The sequence below is a fragment of the Coregonus lavaretus genome (assembly GCF_964263955.1).
Source record: "Coregonus lavaretus genome assembly, chromosome: 20".
NCBI classification, from domain to species: Eukaryota; Metazoa; Chordata; class Actinopteri; order Salmoniformes; family Salmonidae; genus Coregonus; species Coregonus lavaretus.
This window is the reverse complement of record NC_140007.1, coordinates 15,322,725-15,336,792: the sequence shown is the minus strand read 5'-3', so window position 1 is coordinate 15,336,792 and position 14,068 is coordinate 15,322,725. Positions and strand designations below refer to the sequence as shown.

The 14,068-nt window shown below is 44.2% G+C and overlaps 1 protein-coding gene across 2 annotated transcripts in view; it reads left to right on the top strand.

Annotated features, from left to right (window-relative positions):
* Positions 1-14,068, top strand: part of mtor (mechanistic target of rapamycin kinase) — a 155,283-nt gene that overhangs the window by 116,670 nt on the left and 24,545 nt on the right. For both annotated transcript variants that reach the window (XM_084184822.1, XM_084184821.1), the window contains exons 35-38: positions 6,988-7,113; positions 8,540-8,671; positions 9,612-9,727; positions 13,728-13,845. In XM_084184822.1, coding sequence (XP_084040948.1) covers positions 6,988-7,113; positions 8,540-8,671; positions 9,612-9,727; positions 13,728-13,845 — 492 coding nt within the window. The remainder of the gene's footprint in view (positions 1-6,987; positions 7,114-8,539; positions 8,672-9,611; positions 9,728-13,727; positions 13,846-14,068) is intronic.

The following is a 14,068-nucleotide window of genomic DNA, read 5'->3' as shown; positions in this document are numbered from 1 at the left end:
CGTTTGTGTGGTCCTGATTTTGGTAAACATCCTGAGTTGATCACTCCTTTGAAAACCCCAAAGGTGAGCGAGTTTGTAGGATTTCCGACAGAAGAGAAGGTTCCTATAGTTGACACATCGATGTCTAGGAAGCAGCTTATTGCTGAACAGAGTAAAGATGCTTCTCTCTCCCCAGTTTTTGCTGAGATGTGTCCAGAGGAGGAGTTTGATGAAATTTGCGTGGGTTACTTTGACAGAGATGGTGTTCTGATGAGGAAATGGCTTTCTCGCGCCACTTCTGGGCAAGACAGTTGGCCTAGTGTATCTCAAATTGTCGTTCCAGTTACACTTCGACAAGAGATACTGAGGTTGGCTCACAATGGTAGTATGGCAGGCCATTCTTGGGGTCAAAAGACTTAGGACCGTATCTTGCTTAACTTCTTCTTGCTTGGTCTGAAATTGGATGCTGTGGCTTAATGTAAATCCTGTCACGTTTGCCAGCGTACTGGTAAACTGAACCAAACTGTGCCGGTTGCACCTTTGTAGCCTATTCCTGCTTTTGAAAATCCTTTCAGCAGGGTTCTGGTGGACTGTGTTGCTCCGTTGCCAAAAACAAACAGTGGTAACCAATTTCTCTTAACCATTCTCTTAACCATCATTTGTGCTAAGGTTATTCCACTGAGGAAAATCACGAAAGGAAAATTACTACGGATATTGCAGGAGTTTCCCCTTGAAATCATGTCCGTGGTAAGGACAACTTGGTTGCTGTTTGTCTTTCAAGGGTGGGCAGTCTGCACATTTCACCGTATTTTACACGGCTACTTTGTATAAAACATTTATTAAAAACATCTGAGCTTTATGAGTCTACTTTATATATATATATATATATATATATATATATATATATATATATATATATATATATATATATATATATATATATATATATATATATATAAAGTTGAAGTCGGAAGTTTACATACACTTAGGTTGGAGTCATTTATACTCGTTTTTCAACCACTCCACAAATTTCTTGTTAACAAACTATAGTTTTGGCAAGTCGGTTAGGACATCTACTTTGTGCATGACACAAGTAATTTTTCCAAAAATTGTTTACAGACAGATTATTTCACTTATAATTCACTGTATCACAATTCCAGTGGGTCAGAAGTTTACATACAATAAGTTGACTGTGCCTTTAAACAGCTTGGAAAATTCCAGAAAATGATGTCATGGCTTTAGAAGCTTCTGATAGGCTAATTGACATCATTGAGTCAATTGGAGGTGTACCTGTGGATGTATTTCAAGGCCTACCTTCAAACTCAGTGCCTCTTTGCTTGACATCATGGGAAAATCAAAAGAAATCAGACAAGACCTCAGAAAATAAATTGTAGACCTGGTTCATCCTTGGGAGCAATTTCCAAATGCCTGAAGGTACCACGTTCATCTGTAAAACCATACTACACAAGTATAAACACCATGGGACCACGCAGACGTCATACCGCTCAGGAATGAGACGCGTTCTGTCTCCTAGAGATGAAGGTACTTTGGTGCAAATCAATCCCAGAACAACAGCAAAGGACCTTGTGAAGATGCTGGAGGAAACAGGTACAAGAGTATCTATATCCACAGTAAAACGAGTCCTATATTGACATAACCTGAAAGGCCGCTCAGCAAGGAAGAAGCCACTGCTCCAAAACCGCCATAAAAAAGCCAGACTACGGTTTGCAACTGCACATGGGGACAACGATCGTACTTTTTTGAGAAATGTCCTCTGGTCTGATGAATCAAAAATAGAAACCTTTGACCCAAGTTAAACAATTTAAAGGCAATGCTACCAAATACTAATTGAGTGTATGTAAACTTCTGACCCACTGGGAATGTGATGAAAGAAATAAAAGCTTAAATAAATCATTCTCTCTACTATTATTCTGACATTTCACATTCTTAAAATAAAGTGGTGATCCTAACTGACCTGAGACAGGGAATTTATACTAGGATTAGATGTCAGGAATTATAAAAAACTGAGTTTAAATGTATTTGGCTAAGGTGTATGTAAACTTCTGACTTCAACTGTATAAACTCAGCAAAAAAAGAAACGTCCCTTTTTCAGGACCCTGTCTTTCAAAGATAATTTGTTAAAATCCAAATAATTTCACAGATATTAATTGTAAAGGGTTTAAACACTGTTTCCCATGCTTGTTCAATGATCATAAATAATTAATGAACATGCACCTGCGGAACGGTCGTTAAGACACTAACTGCTTACAGACGGTAGGCAATTAAGGTCACAGTTACTTAGGACACTAAAGAGGCCTTTCTACTGACTCTGAAAAACACCAAAAGAAAGATGCCCAGGGGCCTGCTCATCTCCGTGAACGTGCCTTAGGCATGCTGCAAGGAGGCATGAGGACTGCAGATGTGGCCAGGGCAATAAATTGCAATGGCTGTATTGTGAGATGCCTAAGACAGCAATACAGGGAGACAAGATGGACAGCTGATCGTCCTCGCAGTGGCAGACCACGTGTAACAACACCTGCACAGGATCGGTACATCCGAACATCACACCTGCGGGACAGGTACAGGATGGCAACAACAACTGCCGGAGATACACCAGGAACGCACAATCAGTGCTCAGACTGTCCGCAATAGGCTGAGAGAGGCTGGACTGAGGGCTTGTAGGTCTGTTGTATGGCAGGTCCTCACCAGACATCACCGGCAACAACGTCGCCTATGGGCACAAACCCACCGTTGCTGGACTAGACAGGACTGGAAAAAAGTCCTCTTCAGTGACGAGTCGCGGTTTTGTCTCACCAGGGGTGATGGTCGGATTCGCGTTTATCGTCGAAGGAATGAGTGTTACACCGAGGCCTGTACTCTGGAGCGGAATTGACTTGGAGGTGGAGGGTCCGTCATGGTCTGGGGTGGTGTGTCACAGCATCATCGGACTGAGTTTGTCATTGCAGGCAATCTCAACGCTGTGCTTTACAGGGAAGGCATCCTCCTCCCTCATGTGGTACCCATCGAGCAGGCTCATCCTGATATGACCCTCCAGCATGACAATGCCACCAGCCATACTGCTCGTTCTGTGCATGATTTCCTGCAAGACAGGAATGTCAATGTTCTGCCATGGCCATCGAAGATCCCGGATCTCAATCCCATTGAGCATGTGTGGGACCTGTTGGATCGGAGGGTGACGGCTAGGGCCATTCCCCCCAGAAATGTCAGGGAACTTGCAGGTGCCTTGGTGGAAGAGTGGGGTAACATCTCACAGCAAGAACTGGCAAATCTGGTGCAGTCCATGAGGAGGAGATCCACTGCAGTACTTAATGCAGCTGGTGGCCACACCAGATACTGACTGTTACTTTTGATTTTGACCCCCCCTTTGTTTAGGGACACATTATTCAATTTATGTTAGTCACATGTCTGTTGAACTTGTTCAGTTTATGTCTCAGTTGTTGAATCTTGTTATGTTCATACAAATATTGACACATTTTAAGTTTGCTGAATAATAAACGCAGTTGACAGTGAGAGGACGTTTCTTTTTTTGCTGAGTGTTTATATATATATATATATATATATATATATATATATATATATATATATATATATACACACACACACAGTACATTCGGAAAGTATTCAGACCCCTTTACATTTTCCAAATTTTGTTACGTTACAGCCTACACACAATACCCCATAATGACAAAGTGAAAGCAGGTTTTTAGAAATGTTTGCACATTTATTAAAAATCTAAACAAGAAATACCTTATTTACATAAGTATTCAGACCCTTTGCTATGGGACTCGAAATGTAGCTCAGATGCATCCTGTTTCCATTGATCATCCTTGAGATGTTTCTACAACTTGATTGGAGTCCACCTGTGGTAAATTAAATAGTTTGGACATGATCTGGAAAGGCACACACCTGTCTATGTAAGGTCCCACAATTGACAGTGCATGTCAAAGCAAAAACCAAGCCATGAGGTCGAAGGAATTGTCCGTAGAGCTCAGAGACCGGATTGTTGTCGAGGCACAGAACTGGAAAACTGTACCAAAGTTTCTGCAGCATTGAAGGTCCACAAGAACACAGTGCCTCCATCATTCTTAAATGGAAGAAGTTTGGAACCACCAAGACTCTTCCTAGAGCTGGCTGCACGGCCAAACTGAGCAATCGGGGGAGAAGGGCTTTGGTAAGGGAGGTGACCAAGAACCCGATGGTCACTCTGACAGAGCTCCAGAGTTCCTCTGTGGAGATGGTAGAACTTTCCAGAAGGACAACCATCTATGCAGCACTCCACCAATCAAGCCTTTATGTTAGAGTGGCCAGACGGAAGCCACCCCTCAAATAAAGGCACCTGACAGCCTGTTTGGAGTTTGCCAAAAGGCACCTAAAGGACTCTCAGACCATGAGAAACAAGACTCTCTGGTCTGATGAAACCAAGATTGAACTCTTTGGCCTGAATGCCAAGCCGCATGTCTGGAGGAAACCTGGCACCATCCCTACAGTGAAGCATGGTGGTGGCAGCATCATGCTGTGGGGATGTTTTTCAGTGGCAGGGACTGGGAGACTAGTCAAGATCGAGGGAAAGATGAACAGAGCGAATTACACAGAGATCCTTGTTGAAAACCTGCTCCAGAGCGCTCAGGACCTCAGACTGGGGCAAAGGTTCACCTTCCAACAGGACAACGACCATAAGCACACAGCCAAGTCAACGCAGGAGAAATAACACATATGGAATCATGTAGTAACCAAAAAAGTGTTAAACGAATCTAAATATATTTTATATTTGAGATTCTTCAAATAGCCACCCTTTGCATTGACGACAGCTTTGCACACTCTTGGCATTCTGACAACCAGCTTCACCTGGAATGCTTTTCCAACAGTCTTGAAGGAGTTCCTACATATGCTGAGCACTTGTTTGCTGCTTTTCCTTCACTCCCACTCGTGGAGCTTCTCGTACCAGGTGGCCTGGATTTCCTGTTAAAGAACAAGAAGGCCCGCACACTGTTAAAGTTCCCAATTCACAGCTTTATTGACAACGTTTCGATCGTATGACCACAAGGATGTGCGGATGACCACAAACTTTTCTATAGACTGGATTTTCTGTTAAAACAACACAACCAGGTGGTGCAAATGACTTTAATAATTATCTATCAGATATACAGTGGGGGGGAAAAGTATTTAGTCAGCCACCAATTGTGCAAGTTCTCCCACTTAAAAAGATGAGAGAGGCCTGTAATTTTCATCATAGGTAAAAATCACATTGTAGGATTTTTAATGAATTTATTTGCAAATTATGGTGGAAAATAAGTATTTGGTCACCTACAAACAAGCAAGATTTCTGGCTCTCACAGACCTCTGTCCTCCACTCGTTACCTGTATTAATGGCACCTGTTTGAACTTGTTATCAGTATAAAAGACACCTGTCCACAACCTCAAACAGTCACACTCCAAACTCCACTATGGCCAAGACCAAAGAGCTGTCAAAGGACACCAGAAACAAAATTGTAGACCTGCACCAGGCTGGGAAGACTGAATCTGCAATAGGTAAGCAGCTTGGTTTGAAGAAATCAACTGTGGGAGCAATTATTAGGAAATGGAAGACATACAAGACCACTGATAATCTTCCTCGATCTGGGGCTCCACGCAAGATCTCACCCCGTGGGGTCAAAATGATCACAAGAACGGTGAGCAAAAATCCCAGAACCACACGGGGGGACCTAGTGAATGACCTGCAGAGAGCTGGGACCAAAGTAACAAAGCCTACCATCAGTAACACACTACGCCGCAAGGGACTCAAATCCTGCAGTGCCAGACGTGTCCCCCTGCTTAAGCCAGTACATGTCCAGGCCCGTCTGAAGTTTGCTAGAGTGCATTTGGATGATCCAGAAGAGGATTGGGCGAATGTCATATTGTCAGATGAAACCAAAATAGAACTTTTTGGTAAAAACTCAACTCGTCGTGTTTGGAGGACAAAGAATGCTGAGTTGCATCCAAAGAACACCATACCTACTGTGAAGCATGGGGGTGGAAACATCATGCTTTGGGGCTGTTTTTCTGCAAAGGGACCAGGACGACTGATCCGTGTAAAGGAAAGAATGAATGGGGCCATGTATCGTGAGATTTTGAGTGAAAACCTCCTTCCATCAGCAAGGGCATTGAAGATGAAACGTGGCTGGGTCTTTCAGCATGATAATGATCCCAAACACAACGCACGGGCAACGAAGGAGTGGCTTCGTAAGAAGCATTTCAAGGTCCTGGAGTGGCCTAGCCAGTCTCCAGATCTCAACCCCATAGAAAATCTTTGGAGGGAGTTGAAAGTCCGTGTTGCCCAGCGACAGCCCCAAAACATCACTGCTCTAGAGGAGATCTGCATGGAGGAATGGGCCAAAATATCAGCAACAGTGTGTGAAAACCTTGTGAAGACTTACAGAAAACGTTTGACCTGTGTCATTGCCAACAAAGGGTATATAACAAATTATTGAGAAACTTTTGTTATTGACCAAATACTTATTTTCCACCATCATTTGCAAATAAATTCATTAAAAATCCAACAATGTGATTTTCTGGAATTTGTTTTCTCATTTTGTCTGTCATAGTTGACGTGTACCTATGATGAAAATTACAGGCCTCTCATCTTTTTAAGTGGGAGAACTTGCACAATTGGTGGCTGACTAAATACTTTTTTTCCCCACTGTAAGTCTGTTATGTAACAAAATGTTGAAAAAGTAAAGGGGTCTGAATACTTTACAAATGCACTGAATATATACACAAATTGTAGTTGACCCCGTTCTGGGTTCGGGTCCGGTCCACCAGTTGAGTATGGGAGCTCTAGAGAATGTTTCCCAAAAAATAAAATACTACCTACCTGGTCATGATGGTGTGTGGTCGTGTCTCCTGTAAAGCACGTTGTGACAACTGCTGATGTTAAAAGGGCGTTATAAATTAAATGTGATTGATTAATAATAATTATATGATTGATTGTCTTTGTTTCTCTGTCTCTAGGGTTGCCAGCGGATCGTGGAGGACTGGCAGAGGATCCTAATGGTTCGTTCGCTGGTCATCAACCCCCACGAGGACATGCGGACCTGGCTCAAGTACGCCAGTCTCTGTGGCAAGAGTGGACGTCTGGTGAGTTTACTAGCACAGGAACAGCTAATGGGTAAATGGCCAAATGGTTCATAATAGGGATGTCAGTAAGGGTTATTTTCTTAACCGGTTAGTCTGCACCATCAACCAGTTATCCTTGCAAAAAAGTATAAAAGCATGATTTAATGCACTCCGTTGTTCAGCTCACGTTTTATCAAGTGTAATGTTTCGACCAGGCCTCACAAAGACCTGGACAAAACATTGCACTCAACAAAACAAAGGGAGCGTTCACCGGTATCTGGGTATCGATTTCTCTGTCATAAATGGCTATAAAAACCCTACATGATTTGTGGTGTTTAGTGACCAGCTTGTTGGGCAATTGGCTTGTATTTAATTAATGTATTTCCATTCAGATACAGCTATAAGCTGTTGTATCAGGTTGAGTTCAAGTGATGTCATTGTCAATTGACATTAGTACAACCAGAATGGAATGAATTTGCTAAAACAATTCTTTAAAGGTTTTGTGTCAATCCAAGGGGGAATCTATTCTACTGGATTGGATTCTGCCGTGCAGGCCCAACAGTGATGCTTTGGTGCGAAACTCAACTCTCACTGGAACGACTGTGCAAATGTAACGCACCTCTCAGAAATCGCACTGTTTAGAAACCGTACCTCAAACCTGTTTAATAAAAGTGTCACTGTTTTCCCTCCCTGGTGCCAGTTTTATTGTAAGTGATTGTAGTGGATTGCAGGCAGCCGACCAGCTTTCCAATTGCAACACAACCCTTTCAGAACATTCCAGTATGATGTCAGAGAATTGTAGCGGTTTTCACTCACAGGAGCGAACATCAAACGGCGAGCGAAGAACGTGATTATGGGCAAACGAGCAACGTCTAAAAGAATGCCCACACTGTTCTAAAAGGCGGGCCCCTCCACAGGGGTCAGTGGTTAGTTACGCCCTCCACAGTAGTGTGGTATACTTGAGCTGTTTATTTAGCAAGAGGTTCAAACGGGCCTGGGGAAACCTGGGGGTCTGTGTACGTCTGTACGTCCATGGGAGTTGGGAGGGGATAGGGAAGCTAGGGCAGTGGTTCTCAAACATTTCCTCTGGACTTCAGACTTTCACAATATTGTTGTAGCCCTGAACTAGCAAACCTGATTCACCTAATCAAGGTCTTGATGATTAGTTGATAAGTTGAATTAGGTGTGCTAGCTCTGGAATAGATCAAATATGTGAAATGGCTGGGGGTCCCTGACTAGAGGTCTGAGTGGGCTGTAGAGGACTGACCTTGAGGTTTCGACCGTTGAACCCCTTTGACATTTGCTTCCACTTTGGCGCTGCTCTGCGGCTGACACTATGCTGCTCCTAGCCTTGTGTGTACAGAATGGTGTTGTGCGTGTGTGATGTTGAGTATTATGACAGAAATGATCAATGTCCATAAAAACAAATGAATCTCTTTTCTCCCAGGCGTTGGCCCACAAGACCCTGGTCCTTCTCCTGGGAGTGGACCCCTCGAAGCAGCTGGACCACCCGCTGCCCACCGTCCACCCCCACGTCACCTACGCCTACATGAAGTACATGTGGAAGAGCCAACACAAGGTACAGTAGCTCTACCGTTGTTACAGGGTTTCTCTGCAGCTGAAGGAAAATGTAGTTTTCTCAAAGTTGTGTAATGTAAGGAAATGCAGGGCTGTCATGTGTAGTAGGTTCATGAAATATTGTGGACCATTGTGTGTTAGGGAACCAACTGAAATGAAGAGCATAAACATTCCAGGGCAAAAATGGCAGCAGTGACAAATGTCACATCATTCCAACCACGCCATTAGTGTGTAAAGGTGTCTGTCTGTGTGTGTGTGGTCAGGGGGACTGGTCTATATATAACCCCCCCCGACCACACACACACCTCCTCCCCCCTCACACACACCCTTCTACCACGTGTTCCAAAGCTTCTGGCTCTCCCAGTGTGGGTCTCATTAGGGAAGTGTTGGTGCTGCTGGGGCTAAGGCTGGCGTTTACGTAAGTGTGAGCGTGGCGTGCCTGCTGCCCGCCACAGGGCTATACTAGGGCCAGCTGCAGGAGCCGCTCACAAGGCAGGAATCTTAATGACACATGCATCCAAGTCCCTGCCAGAGAGGAGCCATCCATCCCCCATCTGGACTCTTTGGACTGGGACTGGAACAACAAGGTCCTGTTCAGTAGGGAGGGAAACGTTTTGAAACAATTAAACAGTGAGGGAATACCAGATGTTAGGTCCAATAAGAATGCAGATTTTAATTTTCGGTTGCAAAAGGTTTTACGACACCCTGCCCTATTGAACACTGCGACACCCCCCCCCCCCCCCCCCCCCAATGGAAGGCAAAAGATTAACACAGTTAAATATAAAGAGAAACACAGTTGAATATCACTCTTGTCAGATGGATGTGCGGGGGCGATATCATAGAGCATAGGCGACATTTGTATTGACAGGAGAGTTGAGTTAAATCCCCGTTTTTGAATGAGAGTTCTTTGACCCCCCTGTTGTTCCTCTGTCCCTCATCAGATCGAAGCCTTCCAGCACATGCAGCACTTTGTCCAGGGGATGCAGCAGCAGGCCCAGCATGCCATCGCCGCTGAGGACCAGCAACACAAGCAGGAGCTCCACAAGCTCATGGCCAGGTCAGGACTCCTACCATACCTACATTAGGGAAAAAACTAATGAACGTCACGCACCCCATTTGTTATTGCAGTGTGTGCTTGAAAAAAATCAGCACACACCTTTTCCCTGCCCTCATGTTCGCTCTCACCTAAAGGGTCACGTACAGAGAGTTCTGCTCTTTCTCCATGACTGTGACCCAACCCTGGTCGTCTACTCTTCCACCATTCCCTCCCTCGCTCCTTGTACTGGCATTAGTTTTGCAAACCCAGACAAGTTTTCTCTCTTTTCATTCTGCGTAATCAGTCACCCCTCAGCCAGCGGGCATCTAGGAATCCAGCTACTTATCTTCAACCAAATGTGGCATTGTGCCCACAGGTACCGGAAACCAGGTGTGTCTCTGGCAAGCTCTGTCAGTCAGCACCTGGCTGTGCCTACACCCACACCCCAGCCCAGCGTGTCCCATACCTGGCCGGGTGTTGCCCTCTGCCTCTTCACCCTGCCTCCTGCCACGTTCTACCATCTTCACCTGTTCTCTCTGTAAGAATAGTTGCTGTTTGAATGTTTTGACACAAAATGGCTGAAAAAACTACACCTTAAGTGTGCGGATGCTGAGCACTGGCAGTGGACCAGTAACATGAACAGCTGGTCCAGGATCTGTGCTGTGGTATAGCCTGTGACGTTCAAGGTTAGGACTGGGGATGGACAAGCTGAATTGAGATCAGTTATGGGCAGAAAGGGACTGGAGGTCTTTCTCTATTCCTGTTGGAAGCTCTTCCCATTTGCAACAACACCCTTTTTTGCAACGCTCCCAATCAGGAAGGCTCGTCGCATGTATTTCTATTTGGTGCTTGTGTATACTATCATCGGATAAAAAATGGAAATACTCCCATTTTCAGAATACCTCTGCAAGACATGAAAGCCTAAGGAAGTTGTTTGTATGCTCGATGGGCCCATGAAAATACTTCCAGCACGATCCCCATTCCCCAAAGCTCTCTCCTTCATGGGGTGGACTTCAAATGAGTGCCCAAGGGAAGGGAATATCAGAAATCTCAAAGGGCGATTATTTTTTGGGAAAGTTTACTTCTGACACACCAGGTTTTGTGTGTGTTTGTGTGTGAGGTTTTACTCAGTAAAATGCTGTGTTTCACATTGGCCTCCAAACAAGCACAAGCAGGGGTAAAAATAAAAAAAAGTTGAGCTTTATGGGTTAAATGTGTTGACACGTTGGTCAGCAGACGAGCCTACTTACAGTAAAACATACAGTAAAAACACTCATCTGAGACACGCACACACACACAGGAGACAAGCCTTCTTACCGTAAAACACACAGTAAAACACTCATCTTAGAGGTACACACACATAAATGCACACATACATACACACAGTGTTTCATACCTGCCATTGCAGGTTCTCGTTGTCTGTGGAATGTTCGTCTGCACTGTTTTCTTCCAGACATGCTGACACACTTTCCTGCAAATGGGTTGGCACTGTGGAATGGTGCACATCTGGTCTGTGCAGAAGCACACACCACCATTCTCCACCCCCAAAATAATTCATTGTAATTTCAGCGCTATTTATTTGCATGTTACGAGGCAATGATCATGATAAGACCTGCAACCCTGCAATCTCCGGTCTGAGTTCCTGTGGTAACCGAGAAGCACTTCTGGCACTAGTCGTTCTCCCATGCAGACCGTTTTACTGTGTTTTTCTTGAGGAGAAGCGGTTTGTCAGAGGTGAACTGAACCAGTACTGTATTTTCACATGGAAAAGCACTCCGCAGCATTACGCAATGCTAATGGATAATTTATTAGAAGTGCTTTCTGGAAACAGTGCAGCGTATAGTTAGGAGCTGAGGGATGGATGGCTGCACAGTACTCGCCAGTTCCTGGTCAGATGTGTTATAAACTAATCACGCGCTTGGCCCATGTAAATCAAACACTACTCGATTATTTGACGGTTTGCCTCGAGTGTCTGTGTCTTTTAGGATGATTGATATAGCAAGCACAACCACAGGGAAGACCGACCACGAGGCAATGTTCCCTCACACTCACCACCGATATAAAATTTTTATTCCAAAACCTTTCAGTAGCTAATGCGCCGTTGCTTTTAGTAATGAGGCCTAAGTATGATAAATGTCTTTGCAGGATTTCCAAGTCTTCCCATCATTCTCTTCTATTTTAAAGGACTGCACTAGTCAGGTCCCTACACTAGAATGTAATGGAAATGTACTGCATTGAACATCCATTGCCAACACCCCCAAGACAACTTGTGATGACAGTGAGCATAGTGTATAAGATAACTTCCCCAACATATTCTTAAAATTGTTACAACAGAACAGACTTTTCTCATAGAAAAGTTAAAAGTAGATTCGGTTAATATACATTTTCTCCAGAGGTGTCCCACAGATCTTGGCTTTAGGCCTAGGTAAGCATGTCAGTGGCCAAACAAGGCAATAGGGGGTAGAGAGGAGTGTGTGGACGGGCCTAGGCTCCTCTGTGGCATTCGAGAGGGGAGATGGACTGCCAGGTAACAGCATGTGGAAAGCATTCATCACACTAACAAGTGTAACTGTAAGGGCCTGACTTAGTGTAAGAGCTTCATCTCACATACCAGCCCTTATAGCTGTTGACATGAGTGTGTGTTGCCAATGCAATTCATCAGACCCTGATGCAGCCCTGGGCCCGTATTCACAAATGTCTCAGAAAAGGAGTGCTGATCTAGGACCAGGGGCCTCATTTATCAACCGTGTGTAAATTCCATACTCAATTCTGTCATAAGTGGAGATCCTAGGATTTGCGTGCGTAACAAATGATATGCATTTATCAAACTGTCGCTAGCAACATGTACGCATGTTTTCATTGATAAATCAGAGCCATATTATATTTGTGCGGTCATGAACAAGCGCTACAACCCCGCCTGGAAAACGCCCTCCTTTCACCTTTTACGTAACAAAAATGCCTTCATTTGCTGTATGATTTGGAGATGTTGGAACTGGGCCATGATTGTTTCTAAAAGAAAACGCAATGGCAAATTTTATCACATTTCTGTAGAGGAGTGGACAGAATGTTGCAGTGACTTTTCCAAACAAAAAAGACATGCTGTCTAGCAAGTGCTAAACACTGGCCGCACATTCTGCAAGATTGATTGTCCATTCGACCAATTTAAATGTAAATCCTACAGCCCACACTTCTATGCAAATACATGATTGTGTTTCTATCTCCTGCCTTGGTATAGGCTCTGAAATTAAATAGGCTAGGCTATGATGTCGTGCTCCTAATCCTATAGCACAACACTACTGTAGCCTGACCATACTGTCACAGTCAAGGCTACCGGTCTATTTATTTTTGAGCATGCTTGGCTATTGAATTAGCGATTGATAAATGATAGCCTACTATTTGTTGTGTAGTGGGAATCATTTAAACCAATTATGTCAGAAAAGGAGAGACATGTCCTGCAATATGATAATGATGTAGGCCTATATAACACAATTTAAAATACTAACGGCAAATGCATCTTTTATCACTAGGCCTAGGTTTTGGTTTTATTATTATGATTATCCTTCCTGTGCATCAAACACCTCCCATTTCCCCCAGAGGAACAATCAGCCTATTTGCTTGCTATAGGGTTGCTCAACCTTCTTGTGATTTGCGTGGAGATACGCACACTTTCCTGTCAAGTTCAACATTTATAAATACCAACCTTTGCGGGAAAACTGTCGCATGCAGGTTTTAGAGGATTTTTTGTACTCACTCAACTTGATAAATGAGGCCCCAGGTACCCAGTGTCCATATTAAGGGTATCAGAGTAGGAGTGCTGATTTAGGATCAGTTTTGCCTTTTTAGATCACAAACAAATAAGATTACATGGATAGAAGGGGACCAGATTCTAGATCAGCGCTCCTACTCTGAGATGCTTCATGAGCGTAGGCTGTATTCTGCTGACGATCTATATAGTGACCTCGACTGTTTCTCTCCCTATCCCTCTCTCTCTTCCTCCATCCCTCCTTCCCTGCCTTCCTAGGTGCTTCCTGAAGCTGGGTGAATGGCAGCTCAGTCTGCAGGGCATTAACGAGAGCACCATCCCCAAAGTGCTGCAGTACTATAACCACTCCACGGAGCACGACCGCAACTGGTACAAGGTCAGTGACCCACTCACCTCCAACCCCTGTCACTCCCATCAGCATTCATGCTGTGGACCTCATGCTGACTCCTCCATTTACTTAACATAAGGTTTGTATGTTATTAGAGACATGAGTTGATTTGAAAGGAACCAAGGGCACCTTTGGGCTTGTATAGGCCCATGCCCAGACTCCAGGAAAGCCATGCTCTTCCTCTACTGAGTGCCCCCCTTCCTCACATCTC